This window comes from Oncorhynchus nerka, linkage group LG23, assembly GCF_034236695.1.
Source record: "Oncorhynchus nerka isolate Pitt River linkage group LG23, Oner_Uvic_2.0, whole genome shotgun sequence".
NCBI lineage: Eukaryota > Metazoa > Chordata > Actinopteri > Salmoniformes > Salmonidae > Oncorhynchus > Oncorhynchus nerka.
The window spans coordinates 22,569,006-22,587,147 of record NC_088418.1 but is presented as its reverse complement, the minus strand read 5'-3'; the positions used below and the strand labels follow the sequence as shown (position 1 = coordinate 22,587,147).

General features: G+C 42.0%; 1 protein-coding gene across 3 annotated transcripts in view; it reads right to left on the bottom strand.

The window, feature by feature from the left end:
• ndel1a (nudE neurodevelopment protein 1-like 1a) overlaps positions 1–18,142 on the bottom strand; it is a 39,997-nt gene continuing 21,855 nt past the window's right edge. The window contains exons 3-10 of one of the 3 annotated variants that reach the window (XM_029629282.2): positions 11,480–11,633; positions 8,898–9,046; positions 8,160–8,296; positions 7,761–7,937; positions 7,569–7,657; positions 5,981–6,135; positions 5,571–5,605; positions 3,136–3,223 (exon numbers count right to left, since the gene is read on the bottom strand). In XM_029629282.2, the coding sequence (XP_029485142.1) occupies positions 3,213–3,223; positions 5,571–5,605; positions 5,981–6,135; positions 7,569–7,657; positions 7,761–7,937; positions 8,160–8,296; positions 8,898–9,046; positions 11,480–11,633 (907 nt within the window). In that variant the 3' untranslated portion in view covers positions 3,136–3,212. Of the gene's footprint in view, positions 3,224–3,251; positions 5,606–5,980; positions 6,136–7,568; positions 7,658–7,760; positions 7,938–8,159; positions 8,297–8,897; positions 9,047–11,479; positions 11,634–18,142 lie in introns of those variants that run through there. The other 2 variants (XM_029629280.2, XM_029629279.2) reach the window with 2 other exon arrangements.

Genomic DNA, 18,142 nt, shown 5'->3' with positions numbered 1-18,142 from the left:
TAAGTTGAAACAATTTTATCATAGGAAATGAATCCAAGCAGTACATCACATAATAGTGTAAAATCTTCATAAATGTGTTCAATTATAAATCTACTGATGTCTTGCCACAGTTTCCTTACATGAATACAATGCCAAAAAAGATGCAACACCGTTTCTGGGTGGTCATTACAATTTGAGTTTGTTTTTTAAAAACCTCTTCATATAGTGGTTGGCAGGATAATATTATGAATAATTTTAAAGGAAACTTCCTTAATTTTGTTAACAAGTAGGCATGTGTAGGTATGACTTATTTCTGCGCATGAGCTTAGCTAGCCAACGTCACCATGACATCACCTACAAGCGTGATCTGGGATTTCTATTGGAGAAGCAGTTTCTGCCCATCTTCATACTGTACTTTCTTTGATTTTAAACTCAGCCAATGTCTGCCATGTGTTTTGGATGTGGTGATGTCGTTTGCTGCTCCCTGAAAGTGCGCATCTGATGTATGTCCTTATAAACCAGATGCAACCTGGATATACTGTCCATGAATCAGCGTAGCTAACGTGAGTATATTACCTGGTCATGGCTAGAAGGAATCCAGCTTTTGTATACGTTTTTTATAAAAATAAAAGCATTGTAGCTACCCATAACCCTTTTCCTAACCTTTAACTAATTATCCCAACCTGCCGCGTAAGTTCTACTCATACCCTGACTACACCGCTCGCATCGCGTGCACGAGCATTACAAAATAAATTCAGAAATCTATATTATTCAATTATTGCAGCCACACTGCTCACTGCCAACGGCTAAAATAGAAGTCAGTTCTATTTCTGATGCAGATCGTGCTGCAAGTCCTGCCTCTCCCATCTCCTTATTGGTTTATAGAAGCAGGTACCCACGTGCCATCTCCTCATTGGTTATACCCACGTGGGTGACTGAAAGATGAACTAGGTCAATTTATGAAAGTTGCCAATCGCAATATAAAGTCAAGAGAAGAAAAAGCCTGGAAGGAGGAGATATGACTAGAAATGATTAGGTTGACCGTTTTATGTGTGGATTAATTGGTGGAGTATAGGACCTTGTGCATTTCAGGTAAAATAACAACTCAATGTTTATATCCCAGGACAAATTAGCTAGCAACAGCAAGCTAGCTAAATAGGACAAATTAGCTAGCACGTGCAAGCTAGCTAGCTAAATTGCCATAAATGTATAATGCTTTTCGAACTGTCCCCAAATTGATATAATTGGTTCAGAGTTTTTGATATTTTAACCTGCGTGTCGTGATCACGTTTGGTGTGGGGGGACAAAATACATTTATGCATGATAGGGCAAGCGCACAGCCGGTTTGAGTTCCATGTAACTTGCTACGAAACAAATCTGACGTTAATTTGACAAAAGCTTGATCCCTTCTAGCCACGACTAATGAACACCCTCTATTTGATTAAATCCAACATTGTAGCCTACTGGGTACAGAGAGCGTAACATAGGTTGCTAAATTCTCTGTTTCGAATCCAGCCGTTTAATTTCACAATTATTGCCTAAATTTAACCAAATCACTACTGAAACCTTAACTAATTAACCAATCCCAGTCGTTGCTGCCCTCAACTAGATCCAAGGAGAACACTAATATACAACCTGTATTAGCTCATGGTATGAGGCTAGAGTTGAATTGCTAAATTTGCATTGTGGACTACTTTAAGTTAAAAACAATAAGAAGAATGGCTTTATATTTATTTATTTTCTCAACATTTTAAGACAACGGATCCTACATCATGATATGACTAATTGATGTATAATCACATCCTATATATTTGAACACATCATGCCATAAAATGAATGAAATAAATTAACAAAACATACAAACAGGCAATATTGCACTTGAATAAAACTGATAGAATAATGTGAAAATACAAGGAAAATATTTGCACTGGATAAAGTGCTCTTAACTTACAATATAGGTTGCTAACACAGGGTTGTGTGATATTTTAAATACAATAAGATACCAGTGAAAATTCAAACACCAAAAATGAAAGACTTGGAGTTAAAATCCAAAAATGGAATACTGGCAAAAGTGGTCTAAAACACCATGACAGCACCACTCAAAGTGGACATCTATAAATAATGATCAATATGACCAATACCGTGCACGTTGTCATACGGTTAAACTGAGCTGAGACTAAGTAGCCCAGAACACTCAACACGAAGACACAGAGGATTTTCCTTCACCATCCATTTTGAACAGGTCTAAACCAATGCATTTTAATTGGAACACATTACATAAATAAAAACAAAACTAACATTAAATTCTTCAGATGGCTACTGAGTTAAACTCAAGGTCAGAAAGGCATAGGAGGTCGACAAAAGAGATTTAAACCACCTTTAGTGACGGACAATAAGTCAGCTTGTTAGGAGCAGGTCCACGTGGTGAAGGACCGTTCTAGGCTATTAAACACATCTACACATGTGTACCAGCTGCCAATCCATTAACCCTAGTTTCCATTTATAAGAAATGTCAAATAAGGGGTGGAGAGTTAGAGGAGAGAGGGCCTATGCATTGTCTGAGGCAATGCTGCTAGATGAATGTGTTACAGTAATCCAGACATCTTACTTATTCTGTAGACTCTGGCTAATCTATATTCTTTCACTTGCTACACCATCTCTGATAAATCGTAACAGTTAAATAAAATTACGGTAACATGTATATTGGAAACCCTCACTGTATCACACTTTCAATTGCATAATGTGTTTTTTCTGTCTAAACTAAAGATTTGAAAAATTACTGCAGAGAGGATAGGATCCTACATAGATACCATCTCTTTGGATGCACCTCTTTGGATGTCTGTGTAGAGTGGGCTATATGTACAAGCAGTAAACAATTAGCAAGTACATATAAAATGTGAGCCACATGTACAGTAGGACCAAAGCACAAGCACTAAAGGGCCAGAATTACACAGACAGCCTGTGAATATGCAGTGGCTGCAAAGAGGGGCCAGTTTTACAGTATGTGAAAAGTGTTTAATAGTGCTAGCCATTTTCATGTGCGTTCTCTTGTTTGAAGTCATCACAATGCTTTCTGTTTAAGGATATAGCCTTGTCCATTGGCAGGGTGTGTGTGTGGGGGATTAAATTGGGGTGTGGTGTCTGTCACTGTCACATGATGAGAGGCAGGAGGCCAGGGAGGGAGGGAGCAGGGGGTGCTGTGATGGCTGTCAGAGTGCCAGGGTCCAGGCCGTTCACCGCCCTGCTGTAAACACAAAACAACATGGATTAGTCTGGTCGACTGAGGGTTAGGCAGCATCTCACTTGCTGGTCCTTACAAAATTAACCTTGCTGGATTCATATTATAAGGTGGTAAAACCATAGAACACATCAAATCTGCCTTATAATTAGCTAGGTATTACATGGCATTTTAAATCATGTGAGTTGTATTACTGGGCTAGGCCTAAGCAAATTACATCTAACACTCCCCCATTAGAATTAAGACTACAAATAAAATGTAGCCCTATTGGTGGAGTAGATAAACTGGAGTATCACTTTACAGTGGTACCCTGGTGCCTACAGCTCTACTAGACTGCCAGACAATGGGGCCATTTTAATTAAGGCAAACTCTGTCACTCTACAAGCAGGCACACTTTCCAGTGGTCAATGGATCCCAGTGCCAGTGCAGGGTTGAACCAGTGACCAGTGGTCGATGGATCCCAGTGACAGCGCAGGGTTGAACCAGTGACCTGAGCCCCAGCAGGTTACCTCACTCTGTCCTCATTATCCTACTATCAGTTGGCCCTGGCACGGTCACACTGCTAGGCAGCACACACAGGGCTTCGGGCACGTGCAGACAAAAATGAAACTTGATGTATTTTTAGATTCTGTTATGGTTTAGACTGTGCCAAATCGTTTATAAAGTATGTGATTGGAAGATCACTGACTTCAAAGGCTCTAAAAGTCCTCTCAGCCAGTTTGCCCCTCCCTAAAATACCTAGGAGTTTGTTCAACTTACACCGAACAAAAATATAAACGCAACATATAAAGTGTTGGTCCCATGTTTCATAAACTCAAATAAAAGATCCCAGAAATGTTCCATAAGCACAAAAAGCTTATTTCTCTAAAATGTTATGCACAAATGTGTTTATATTCCTGTTAGTGAGCATTTCTCCTTTACCAAGATAATCCATCCGCCTGACAGGTGTGGCATATCAAGAAGCTGATTAAACAGCACTACAGGTGCACCTTGTATGTGCAAAATGTGCAATTTTGTAACACAATGCCACAGATGTCTCAAGTTTTGAGGGAGTGTGCAATTGGCATGCTGACTGCAGGAATGTCCACCAGAGCTGTTGCCAGATAATTTAATGTTAATTTCTCTACCAAAAGCCGACTCCAACATCATTTTAGAGAATTTGGCAGTATGGCCAACAGGCCTCACAACCACATGTAACCACGCCAGCCCAGGACCAGCACATCCAGATTTTTCACCTGCAGGATTTTTTGAGACCAGCCACCTGGACAGTTTATGAAACTATGGAGTATTTCAGTCTGTAATAAAGCCCTTTTGTGGGGAAAAACTAATTCTGATTAGCTTGGCCTGGCCCACCTGGCTGCGCCGCTGCCCAGTCAGTGAAATCCATAGATTAGGGCCTAATCCATTTATTTCAATTGACTGATTTCCTTATATTAACTTTAACTCAGTAAAATCTTTGACATTTTTGCATGATGCGTTCATATTTTTGTTCAGTATGGTTAGGACCATGGCAAACAAAGTAAATTCTAAGCTACTGTTATTTTGTAGTATATACTCCACTTCAAACTCGTGTCCTATTAACAAGCTATGTCTCTGAATAGTAAGGCACAGTGGTGGCAGTGTGTGCTCTCTAGTAAAGAGAGATTTACAATCCACTCCTCCCTGCGGTGAAACCCAAACTGTGCCTTGTAACCATGTCTTGCTCAGCATGCTCAGCCAGCCTCATATCAATAGTTCCTCACACAGCAGAAACGCAACGCCATGACACTACAACCTTGCCAAATAGTCACACCACTTCTATATGGGACATCTAGTAGTATGTATACCTTGAAATACAACCTCAACAAGGAACAACAGAAGGACAGCACCGGCTACATAAGAACAGTGAAAGATAACTTTTGACTTTGCACTTTAGAATCAGCTGCAAAACTGTGGTGCCTTGTTCACATGCAGTAGTTTGTAGTTAATTGACAATGTGAGCACAAAATCGAAGTACTGTACCATAACCAACCCTTCCATTGCACTACATGCTTTCTCCTGGGTCATTAAACACACCTCCGAGAATCTCCCCCAATATGATGATTGATCCAAATTGAATGACACTATATTGAAAGCTACCAACTCACACCAGCAAACAGACAGGCATATTAATCACATGTGGATGTATCAGCATAGTGTTAAGAAAGCAGGGGAATGAATGTACCACTACCCAAAGCAGTTATCTAGCCCCACGGTGAGGGAGTCTACCTCAGCACTAGATGGGAAAGGGAGGGAGGCTTGTTAATCAAACAGCATGCAGGTGACTGACTAACTTCCCCACACATCATCAGCATCGGAGGAGGAAGACCATTACCCAGAAGTAATGCAGGGAATATGACCCTCTCTCTCCTGCTGGGGAAAAACACAAGGGTCTGAGAGGCCTCATCGACATCCATAACTCCTCAAAATCATCATCAACACACCTCCATAGACTCCCAACACTAAACAAGCATTTCAAATACACATTTCTACAGTCAAATTGATCAACGTTAAGAAATCTAACTGAAACAAAACGGTCTTAGGAGTGACTGACTGCTTAACACAGCAAACAATAATCATAAAAATGAAATATGAAAATGAAAATAAAGACAATTTGACATTATGAAACGTTGTTGTCCTTTGCCAAGTTTCTTTCTCAGAAAATCGAAGCTTTCATTTCCTGTTCATCACCAATGAGTAATGTGTGGCTCACTGAGGGTGAAGTGGAAGCGGGCTTCGACTTACGTTTTGTCGTAGTACGACGACGTCATGTGGAGGGTATGGGAGAACTTGGCTGTGTTGCCGTTGATCACGTTCCCGTTTTCCGTGATGGCATAAGACTTTCTGGCTTTCTGGTCCTTGGCAAAGTTCCTGCAGGCTGCCAGCTTAGACTCCAGAGCCTGAGACGGACATAGAAAATGCGGAAAGATAAGAGGCCTTCCACTATTAGCGAGATGACAATATGGTATAAGACAAGGGGTGTTTCTCAAAATGCATACTACCGGGCTCTGAGCATGCAAATTGGAGCACGGGAGGGTCGGAGTATGAGTCCAAATCAAAGTATGCGAAATGGAGCATGGAGGGCACTTCTCTATTTTAAAGCATGCATCGATGCAATCTTCAAAGGAAAGTATGAAAATAAATATGACGCAACCACATAAGAAATGACGCAAATTTTCTCAATCAATAGCGGCCATTATTTGAGCTGAAGTGAGAGAAAATACACTGACTTCAGAATGAAAATGTTGCCTATTCACATCTCATATTTTGCTTGACTACAACATTTTATCTTGATACGTTAACAAATACATGCTATGTTAATTTTGGCATGGTTACCTGCCGACAATCCCACTATAGAGTGCGAAGGTCACAAGCCCATAGTAAGTTAGAGCTAACTGGCTAGCTACTACTGTTAGCTAAACAGATAGCCACAAAGAATTGTTAGCTAGCTACCCACAAAGAATTTACATCTACCTTGGATAATATACTATCTGGTGAGCTACATTATTACAATTCACATATAATTAGCTGACAGTTATAAAGTAAAATGTTTGCTTTGTGTATACGCCAGGACAGCGGAGTCAATCACCACCTTCCGGAGACACCTGAAACCCCACCTCTTTAAGGAATACCTAGGATAGGATAAAGTAATCCTTCTCCCCCCCCCCCCTTAAAAGACCTAGATGCACTATTGTAAAGTGGCTGTTCCACTGGATGTCATAAGGTGAAAGCACCAATTTGTAAGTCGCTCTGGATAAGAGCGTCTGCTAAATGACTTAAATGTAAATGTAAATGTTTTGTCTCTGCCATTGTCTTGGTTCGAAGAAGGAAGGTTCAGTGAATGGGTAAGTCCATAGTAAGTCATAGTAAGGCTAACTGGCTAGGCACGAAGAATTGTTAGCTAGCTAGCTACCCACAAAGAATTGACATCTACTGTACCTTGCATCACATGTTTAGCTGGCTAGCTAGATAGATTACAACGATTCATGTATCTAGCTGATAATTATGAAGTAAAACGTTTGCTTTGTCTATTTCTTGTTTCGTCTCTATTGTTGCCATTGTCCTGGCTGGAAGAAGGTTCAGTGAATGGGGAGATACAGCGTGAGGTAATACAGTAGGGGGAGTGCGAGTGCTTCTCAAATATAATGTTTTATGCGTTCTCCACACTAGTCCTCACAAGAACGTACTCAAGAGAACATCCTCGGAGAATGCACTTGGAGCATGAGAGTGTGGAGCACGGTAGTATGCATAATGAGAAACACCAATAGTCTTAGGGTACCAGGGCATCCGGTGAATAGGGATGTGTACAAATGGAAAAAAATGTATGTCTCACCCCTACTTTCCGAAGCAGGTCACCTACGATGTTGAGTGCTGATATTCTGGCAGAGGGAGTTAGTGAGTTACCAAGGCCGTTTGACAACTCTGGGGGGAAATAAATACAAGAAGATAAATACATACAGTAATCTGCACATAAAAAAAAGGTTAGGCAACATATTAAGGTGTTGGGGTCAGAGCAAAAGGTTACCTGTTGGGTTGGCGAAGGCATTGTCCAGACTATTGGTGAGCGGCGTAGCTGGGAGAGACAGTGAGGCCTGGACAGAGGAATCCATCTTGTCGTTGTCCTCCTGGGTGGGTGAGGAGGGTGCTGACATCCTGGTCAAGTCCGTATTTCGCTCTCGGACCGCAAGTTCTTGTCGTAGGTCTGACAGACAAGCAGACAGACATAATATTTAACTCTAAAACAGACCATATTGAGACCAGACATTCAAATTGAGGATAATGCTGATATAGTCTCTCCCAACAATAATTTGCAGCTGTAAGCAATGCTGTGAGAACATGGGTTCTATTAATTTCACAGAGAACAGCTCATTTTCTAATGAGTGAAGGCAGGCAGGGGTTTGAGTAAAAATGGATCAATAAGCACCTCTGGCCTCATCTTTTAATCTCTGTACTGAGACCAGGAGGGACTCTTTCTCATCAAGCTCGCTCTCCAGGAAGGCATTCCTCTCGATGGCCTGGTTCAGACGCTGCTCAAAATCCTCCAGGGACACAATTGTAGCCCTGCAGAAGGAAATAAAGGAGAATACATTTAATTTGTGTGACTTTCTTTTTATACAGTTTACTCTTTGTTAGTCAGCAACTCTACCAAAAATGTTAGGTGTGAGTCAGCTCATAATTTTTACTAGAAAATGAACGTTTAGTGACAAACAAATGTCCCGATTCCTCCAAGTAATCTACATAGATGTGTGACAGTGCTGACCTGAATCCAATTCAATTCCGTTTACAGCAATCAGACCCAATTTGGCAAGTGTTTTAATTGGAATGGATATTTGCCATCTGTCTGATCACTCCCAATGAAGAGCACAGTGGGCAATTAACTAGGAAACACACAACAAGCACCTCATCCTCCATCATTGATCAGCACCTCTCTGCATGGGGTTAATGTATGGGTTTGTTTTCTGAAAGATGGTCAGAGGATGACTACCTTTGCTTATATTGTTAGATTAGTACTACTGTTAGATATTGCCCTTTTCCTCGAAAATGAACATAACCCTGAAGTACACAGTAAATATCAAATTATGACTCCTACAGCTCATCTTCTAATGCTGTATCCAGTATGTGTCTGTTAGATACTGTGTAGTGGTCTGGTCTCTTTGCAGACCTCTTGGCTCTTTCGAGGTCGTCGTTGGACTGCTCCAGCTCCCGGACGTATTTGTGGAGCTGCTCCTTGATGCCCCGGGTCTGACCCAGGTCACCCTCCAGCATGTTGATCTGCTTGTAGCTTTGGGCATACTGCTGCTCCAGTTTCTCCTGCAAGGGGGATGGAGAGATTAGGAGAGAGAAGAGAAAAGAAAGAGGGATACCTAGTCAGTTGTACAACTGAATGCATTCAATTGAAATGTCTCTTCCGCATTCAACCCAACCCCTCTGGGGGGGGTTGGTAAAGGACGTTAAAGCTTCCAATGGTGTTTTACTTACTAAAAGATTTTCCTAACACTACACAGTCACACGCACCCAAGGAGGGAACCGCAGAGTTAACCTACATTCTGTCATCTATTTTTCAGAGCACTCCGATGTGCTCCAGCGTTCTCAGGCTATGGGATGATGATGTGACCCATGTCTCCATCTCTCTGGTGACCAGCTCAATAGATGGGACTGGGTCTGCCTGCCTGCCTGTCTGACCTATATCTTCTGGATACATCACGTCTGAATCAATTAACCTCTAACCTCGACCAGACAAGCCCTGCTTTGTCCTGAAATGCCGTTTTATATGAACTACATGTGCATACTACACTGACTACATCAAAACACATTCTAGCCTATGTCAAATAAATAGTATGTCATAACAAGGCGTTAAACAAGGTGTCACAGACAGTCTAAATGTAGCGCATACTGCACAACATGAATGCATCTCTAAGATTCTTTACTCTGGCGTCAGAATGAGAACTAGTTGCTGTGGTATTTTCCATAAACAAAGGCATGAAAGCAAGAAAAAAAAATAACTGCCTGGAATAACCACCATACAGTCGGATAAAAGCAGAACAGATGACATTCTTAACACGTTCGTATCTCACCATCACCGGTGCCGTGATTCACTGACTCTCACGGCAGGAGTCGTAATGTGAACATGGACGCAGAGCCACGCTCATCCTAGAGCTAAATATGGAGCATGAATTAACATGCTAATGCATTATGTATGAGAATTAGGGATTGGCAATAGAAATGATTTCACTATTCGAATAGCATGACATTTTTTCAGATACTCCCCCAAAATTGACTTGACCAATCAGAATGATGAAAATGCACAAACGGCAGAGATAAACACAGGGTATCTGCAGGTTCCATGAAGTTGAATTGCTAATATTCTTCTCCAGAAATGAGTCCATGTTTGCAAAAAGTTGTATTTTTAGGGCTGGCTCTTTCACCAACCAACATGACTCATATTTTTAGGCTGGTGTGCTAATTTAGCAATGATTATTCTGCTGTAGCCTAACAGATGTAGTAGCATAGTTAAAGCAGGTAGGCTATAGATGGCTAAAGCAAGGGCTTTTCCATCTGCATTTGTTTAGGCTACCCCAATAGGCTAATTCATAAGCTAGATCACAAAATTCTAAGTGTTCAGAATGTTGGCTTCCATAATGATACCACTGTGCCTTAAAGTCAAATATATATCAGCACTGTTACTGTATAAAACACGTGGTCACCTCTCCATCTGGAGAGCTGGGTGTGCAGGCTTTTGATCCAGCACAACAGAGTCCGCTTAACAAGGTCCCTTTGAGCAGTTGATTTGTAGAATCTGGCGAGTGGGGCTGGAAAAAAAGTCTACACACCTAGTAGCTCCCCTGATGTGTTACAATATTAGCCTACAACCAAAAAGTCTAATAAAATAATTCCCTCATTAAGTGAATAAGATATCAAATCGCTATACTTTGCAGCAAGGTAGCTGAGCAGGAGGGCTCTAGACTGACTTTTTCAAGTGCCAAGAGATGAAAGTCATCTAACATGTTCAGGGAAAAAAAGGTCTATTTCATCTAACATGTTTAGGGAATGCATGATGGATATTTTGATGTGCAACATGTCATAATAGGATCCAGAATAATCAGATTTTTTATTTTTATTCATTTGCCAGCATGCTTTTTGTGCATATTAGTCCAGGCAATGTGCTACATAATTTACCAACTGAGGAAGTGGGAACTCAAAACACATTAGCCACATTGCTAACTCTAAATATGATATTGTTGATAGGCTGTTTCCCGTAGTAGTGATCAGAGCAAAAATGGGAAAGAGTTCCTTGTCTGTCTGACTGATATGAAAGAGATTTCGCATTTAGATTACACATTCATTTCGGACTAAGAACTCCCTACTTTACTGTTGACCATGCCTGATTTTCCTCCTATCATGTACGCTGGGATACTCACAGATACATGCTATAACAACTTGCCTCGTCTCTGGACAGCACTAAAGGACAAGCCATGATGATTACAAACTTCAAATGGTCATCAATCATTTATTATGTCAAGGATATGGAGTTTTTCATAAGTTGTCAAAAGAAGAGCAGCATACTTTTTCAGCATGAACGCTAAAGGCGCCTCGTAAAAATGATCTTCGTAACTCATGGTTGTAATATTCAAATTCACAGGGAACTCAAATTCACAGGGTTTCAGATTTGTAAATGTCACATTCCAAGCACAGAAAAAAATGAATTCAGTCCTTTAAGTGCATTCATTGTGTTCATCTTGGTACCTTGAGTGAGTCCACCTCGTTCTTGAGCCTGCTGTTCTCAGAGTGCAGGTCTCTCATGCGGTGCTCAGCCTGCCCCAGCTGGGTTTCCAGCTCTGCCTCCAGCTCTCTGCTGCCCTCCTGAAACTCCAGCAGCTCCTCCTGAGCCTCCTGGCAACTGACAGGGCAGACACCACAGGAGAGGACATGGTTAGTAAACCATTACACCATTGTTATTTTACAGTCCATTGGTATTTACTTAGAAATTAGAAGGACCCAAGAGTGTATCTAAGAGTTATAAATAAAAAGCACACAATTGTGTTGCAGCCTAATGTGATGAATGGTATATTATCCTTGATCTTCTTTATTCATCTAAAAACATACAAAACCCTCATTGCGTCGGTGCTTAAACATACACAAATGTATTAAGGCAATTTAAAAACGGTGGAAATTGAAAGTGCAGATCATGTTACACTGCTTAACAAAACCCACACAGGAGTTGTACTGTTACACTGCTTTAAAAAAGTGCAATATGAAGAAATCGCTCTGCCATTTCCAAAAATTCTAATAGTTCACCTAATTTCAGTTTGTGACTGCTTGTCAATACATCTAAAACGATGTGAAATACATGACCAAAAGTATGTGGACACCTGCTCGTCAAACATCTCATTCCAAAATCATGGACATTAATATGGAGTTGATCCCCCTATATAACAAACTCCACTCTTCTGGGAAGGCTTTCCACTAGATGTTGGAACATTGCTGCAGGGACTTTCTTCCATTCAGCCACATGAGCATTATTGATGTTGGGCACTGATGTTGGGCAATAAGGCCTGGCTCACAATCGGCATTCCAATTCATACCAAAGGTGTTTGACGGGATTACGGTCAGGGCTCTGTGCAGGCCAGTCAAGTTCTTCCACACTGACCTCGACAAACCATTTCTGTATGGGCCTTGCTTTGTGCACGGGGGCATTGTCATACGGAAACAGGAGAGGGCCTTCCCCAAACTGTTGCCACAAAGTTGGAAAAACAGAATTGTCTAGAATGTCATTGTATGCTGTAGCGTTAAGATTTAACTAAGGGGCCTAGCCCAAACCATCAAAACAACAACCCCAGACCATTATTCCTCCACTACCAAACTTTACAGTTGGCGCTATGTATTGGGGCAGGTAGTGTTCTCCTGGCATGTGCCAAACTCAGATTCTTCCGTAGAACTGCCAGATGGTGAAGTGTGATTCATCACGCCAGAGAACGCGTTTGACCTGCTCCAGAGTTCAATGGCGGAAACCTTTACACCACTCCAGTCGACGCTTGGCATTGCGCATGGTGATCTTAGGCTTGTGTGTGGTTGCTCGGCCATGGAAACTCAATAGTGAGTGTCGCAACAGAGGACAGACGATTTGTACACGCTTCAAATCACCCGGTGATGCATTGGGCAGACCACACCACCCTCTGGAGAGCCCTGCAGTTGCGGGCGGTGCAGTTGCCGTACCAGACGGTGATACAGCCCAACAGGATGCTCTCAATTGTGCATCTGTAAAGGTTTGTGAGGGTTTTAGGGGCCAAGACAAATTTCTTCAGCCTCCTGAGTTTGAAGAGGCGCTGTTGCGCCTTCTTCACCTTCACCACACTGTGTGTGTGTGGACCATTTCAGATCGTCAGTGAAGCTTTCCACTTTCTCCACTGCAGTGCCGTCGATGTGGATAGGGGTGTGCTCTCTCTGCTGTTTCCTGAAGTCCACGATCAGCTCCTTTGTTTTGTTGACATTGAGTGAGAGGTTATTTTCCTGGCACCACTCTCTCAGGGCTCTCACCTCCTCCCTGTAGGTTGTCTCGTCATTGTTGGTAATCAGAGCCTAATTCTGTTGTGCCGTCTGCAAACTTGACGATTGAGTTGGAGTCGTGCATGGCCACGCAGTCATGGCTGAGCAGGAGGGGGCTGAGCAAGCACCCTTGTGGGGCCCCTGTGTTGAGGATCAGCAAAGTAGAGGTGTTGTTTCCTACCTTCACCACCTGGGGGCTGCCCGTCAGGGAGTCCAGGACCCAGTTGCACAGGGCAGGGTTCAGACCCAGGGCCCCGAGCCTAATGATGAGCATGGAGGGTACTATGGTGTTAAATGCTGAGCTATAGTCAATGAACAGCATTCTTACATTAGGTATTCCTCTTGTCCAGATGGGATAGGGCAGTGTGCAGTGCGATGGCAACTGCATCGTCTGTGAATCTATTGGGGCGGTAAGCAAATTGAAGTGGGTCTTGGGTGGCCGGTAAGGTGGAGGTGATATGATCCTCGACTAGTCTCAAAGCACTTCATGATGACAGAAGTGAGTGCTACAGGGCGATAGTCATTTAGTTTAGTTACCTTTGCTTTCTTGGGTACAGGAACAATGGTGACCATCTTGAAGCATGTGGGGATAGCACACTGGGATAGGGAGAGATTGAATATGTCCATAACCACTCCAGCCAGCTGGTCTGCGCATGCTCTGCCGCCACGGCTAGGGATGCCGTCTGGGCCGGCAGCCTTGCGAGGGTTAACACGCTTAGATGTCTTACTCACATCGGCCACGGAGAGCCCACAGTCCTTGGTAGAGGACCGCGTCAGGGGCACTGTGTTATCCTCAAAGTGGGCAAAGAAGGTGTTTAGCTTGCCAGGAAACAAGACGCCGGTGCCCGCGACGTGGCTGGTTTCCCTTTGTAGTCCGTGATTTTCTGTAGACCCTGACACATACGTCTCGTGTCTGAGCCGTTGAATTGCGACTCCACTTTGTCTCTCTACTGACATTTTGCCTGTTTGATTGCCTTACGGAGGGAATAACTACACTGTTTGTATTCAGCCTTATTTCCAGTCACCTTGCCATGGTTAAATGCGGTGGTTCGCACTTTCAGTTTTGCGCAAATGCTGCCATCTATCCACGGTTTCTGGTTTTGGTAGGTTAATAGTCACAGTGGGTACAACATCTCCTATACACTTCCTGATGAACTCAGTCACCGTATCCGTCGATGTTATTCTCAGAGGCTACCCGGAACATATCCCATATCTCAGTAGACTTGAGCTGCAACAGATTTCCAAAAACGATTGACAATTCTACCAATCTTGTTACAACGACAAAATGAAACATGTTTACAATTTTTTTTTTTTTCACATAGTTTTATTTCATACGGTTAATCATAGGGATTAGTGGTTTGGATTATCCCTTTAACAAAGCCCAATGGTTCAACCCAGAAGTCTAACTCAAACAATGTTTAAAAAGGGTTAGCAGTCCAAAACAGTGTTATGGTGGGACTCGTTTCAGTTAACAAAGCCCACACAGGATTTATGCCTGACTGTTGTTAGTTTCTTCTGTGTTTTCATATTTGTTTTATGTATTCATGTGTGAGCTGTGCCAAGATATTCCTCTTGTAGGACAATAAACGTGATTCTGATTCAGTTACACTGAACTCACTTGACCCAGCTAATCAAAGAACCCTTTGACTTCCCCTCATTGTTTGATAACACATCTCGTCACTAGTCCACCCTGGCCTCTCCATACGGAAACAGACTGTCTGTTGCTCAGAGCACCAGTAGATATCCTATAAATAACCAGGAGGTTGGGTTGTTTACAGTGGGTATGTGACCAGGGCAGAGCATGTTTTGTGTAGCTCAAACCATTCAGACGTTTCTGTAAAAAAAAACGGCCCCTTACAGGATCAGCCCTCGTCTCACAAACCCCACTCTAGCTCAGCTCCCGTTAATTAAAAACGTGCCGGCGTTACGGTTGGACTTGTTGGGCTAACAAAGCTCACACGGGATTTGTACTGTTACACAGCTTAACAGTGTTTCGGGGGGGTGAGTGTGGTTATATAAGTATGTATCTGGCGCCCGCTACAGCCATAGATATACACACAGCTGCTCTAAAAATGTCAGTGTCCGGAGGCCATCGGAATGGCACGCTACAGGCATGTGACAGGCGGGACAGGGTGGAAGGGGAGCCTGGAGCCAGGAAAGCCATCAAACAGAACTCACTGTCCTTCTATGGTGTGTCCTGTGTTGTGACCCTGGGGGCAGTGGTGTTTTTGAAGGGGAAAGCCCACTTCCGCCATATGTGGTTTATTCCAAACGCAGCAGCACCCTCGTGGCCTTTAAACAGCTTAAGGCAGATGTCCCTATCGAATATCCTTGAGCTGCCAGGGAAAACGACCATCCTCCTCACTTTACTACCCAAAATGTTTTTGCAACAGTTTTGGGGGAATCCTCAAGCAAGAGCATCTATTGTTGATACTAAGGAAGAATATTGTACAACTGCTTCACTACCAAATTCATCAGAAACACATTTAAATCGAGCAATACAAAGGGAAGTGGATTTGAGGTGATGTATCCTGAATAGGTACGCAAAGGTAGAAATATGCAATATCATTATTTTGCATATTTGCGTATTATTCAACACACTGGCTATTATTCTCTTGAGCTCTGCCTCCAAACAAGATCACATTTGGTTGGTCTGGACCAGACCAAATCTGAACCAATCATAGACGTCTATGTTTCACAAGTTAGGACATCACATCACAGTACAGCCCAGTAGAGCAGAGTACAGCAGAGTACAGTACAGCAGATATTTTCAGTACAGTGTATTCTACTCTAGTGTGCTCTACTGTACTGAACTATACAGTACTCTACTTTTCTTTACTGTTCTGTACTCTACCTGGGGTTGCGTTAGAGTCAGAAATCAGCATTTTCAAAGCACAGACCTTCACCTGCTTTTTATATTGAAAGTCAGTGTTTTTCTGCTTGAATAGAGTGATTAGGGGCATGCAACTATAGTTTCCGTCACAGAAAATACATTAGTGCAACACATTCGGCAGAAATGGCTTCATTTTCATCAGATGACAACAAAAGTGCAACACTATTTGGCTACAGCCACACAAGTAAATGATCTTACAATGAAAAAGCACGTTTATTTTTGGTAAAACAATGCATGGCCATCATATTTCTAATGTTTACCATAGAAAGAATGTAGCCAGCTACATTTCCTAATGCTTTGCATGAAGTTAATCTTGCATTTCATCAGAGAAAAGTAGGGTAGGCTACACCGAGAAAAGACAAGTAGCTACACATCAGTCAGAGCACTGTCTGCTGATAGAATGCCTGTTTGTGAATTCTCATCCGAATGGAAAAGTGCAACTGAAGCACAAAATGAGTCTGATGCCGAGAAGATATTATAATAAGAAGCATTTTAAAATCAGCGTTCACAAAACATAGCAAGATAATTCTCATACATTTTTGCTTTTTTTCAGTGAGAAATTTATAATTCTGCATTAACGTGACCCCTGACTCTACTGTACTGTTTTATACTGTGCTCTACTGTACTGTCCAAACTTGTGTAACATAAACATCTATGACTGGTTCAGATTTGGTCTGGCCAGGGCAGACAGACCAAATTTGAACTACTTTTCAACCTCAATGGACATTCGGTGACGGTCAATGCTCAATGGGTAAATGGAATGAGGGTAGGTGGTAGGTGTCAGTAAGAGCCAGATGAAGTGACATTAAGAAGGAAGAGCAGAGGGAGAGCGAGAGAGATCGAGAGAAGCAGGGGGAGAGAGAAAAGGAGAGGGAGAGAGAGAAAAGCAGAGGGAGAATGAGAGGTTGTCCAGACTGTTTACACTCTTGCTTTGACCACCAGATGACAGAACAAGAAAGAAAACAGTTATGAGTTGAACATAACAGTATGCCACTGGAAGGGAGGAAAGTAGCAGGTGACCCAACTGTGGTTTGTGACTACGATTTCCCATTGTAGCCAATTAAATTCCGATTATAACATAATTATGAGTTTTAATCACTTTATAATTCATAAACAAACTTGATATCAGTAAAAACACTAACTAATTGGTAGGTCTACCTTTACTTGTTACTTCTGTGAACTTTGAAAATATCTTAAAGATGCAATTCTGTTTCCAAAAACCCACAAGGCAATGTTTCTTAAACTTACAGAAGGTAAATCATTTCTTCAAACCTAAATATAAGTGTTGATATTAGTTGGGAGGGGTCTTTACGTCAACATTACTGTGATTTCTAATACCTTTTAAGGTTTTTTCTGATAGATGTTGTCTAAGACAATGTGTTGTTGTTTGTGTCGCACTGCTTTGCTTTATCTTGGCCAGGCCGCCCACAGTTATAAATGAGAACTTGTTCTCAACTAGCCTACCTGGATAAATAAAGGTGAAATAAAACATAAAAAGACCCTCTTTTCCATCTGTTTGAACAGAAATCAAAGCCTTTGCTTATTCCTAATTTGTAGGATGGGAAAATGGTTGAAAAATATATATGCCTTAAAATATATATGCCTAAAAATAGACTTTTAGCTTTCATTTTACACCCAACATGGCATGCTCCTATAAACTTCACATGTTGGTGCTCATGGGTCCTTTAACATGGAAATTCCCCTTAAATAACTGGTTGTAGTTTCCCCTAGTGCTGGGTGTGTCTGTGGTCCACTGCGATCTTATCAGCAGTCTTATTTCAAACAGCAGTAGGCCTATGCTGTGTGATGAGGATGTTCATTGAGAGAAATAGACCAGAGATAATTCCATTACAGAGAGCAGAGTGACGTCTGCTGCTCACTGCCAGTCTCTCACAGATGAGAAAAGATAATAAATCTAACACCGCTATTACGTAATCCCATTCAGTAGACTATATTAGAATAGAGAGACA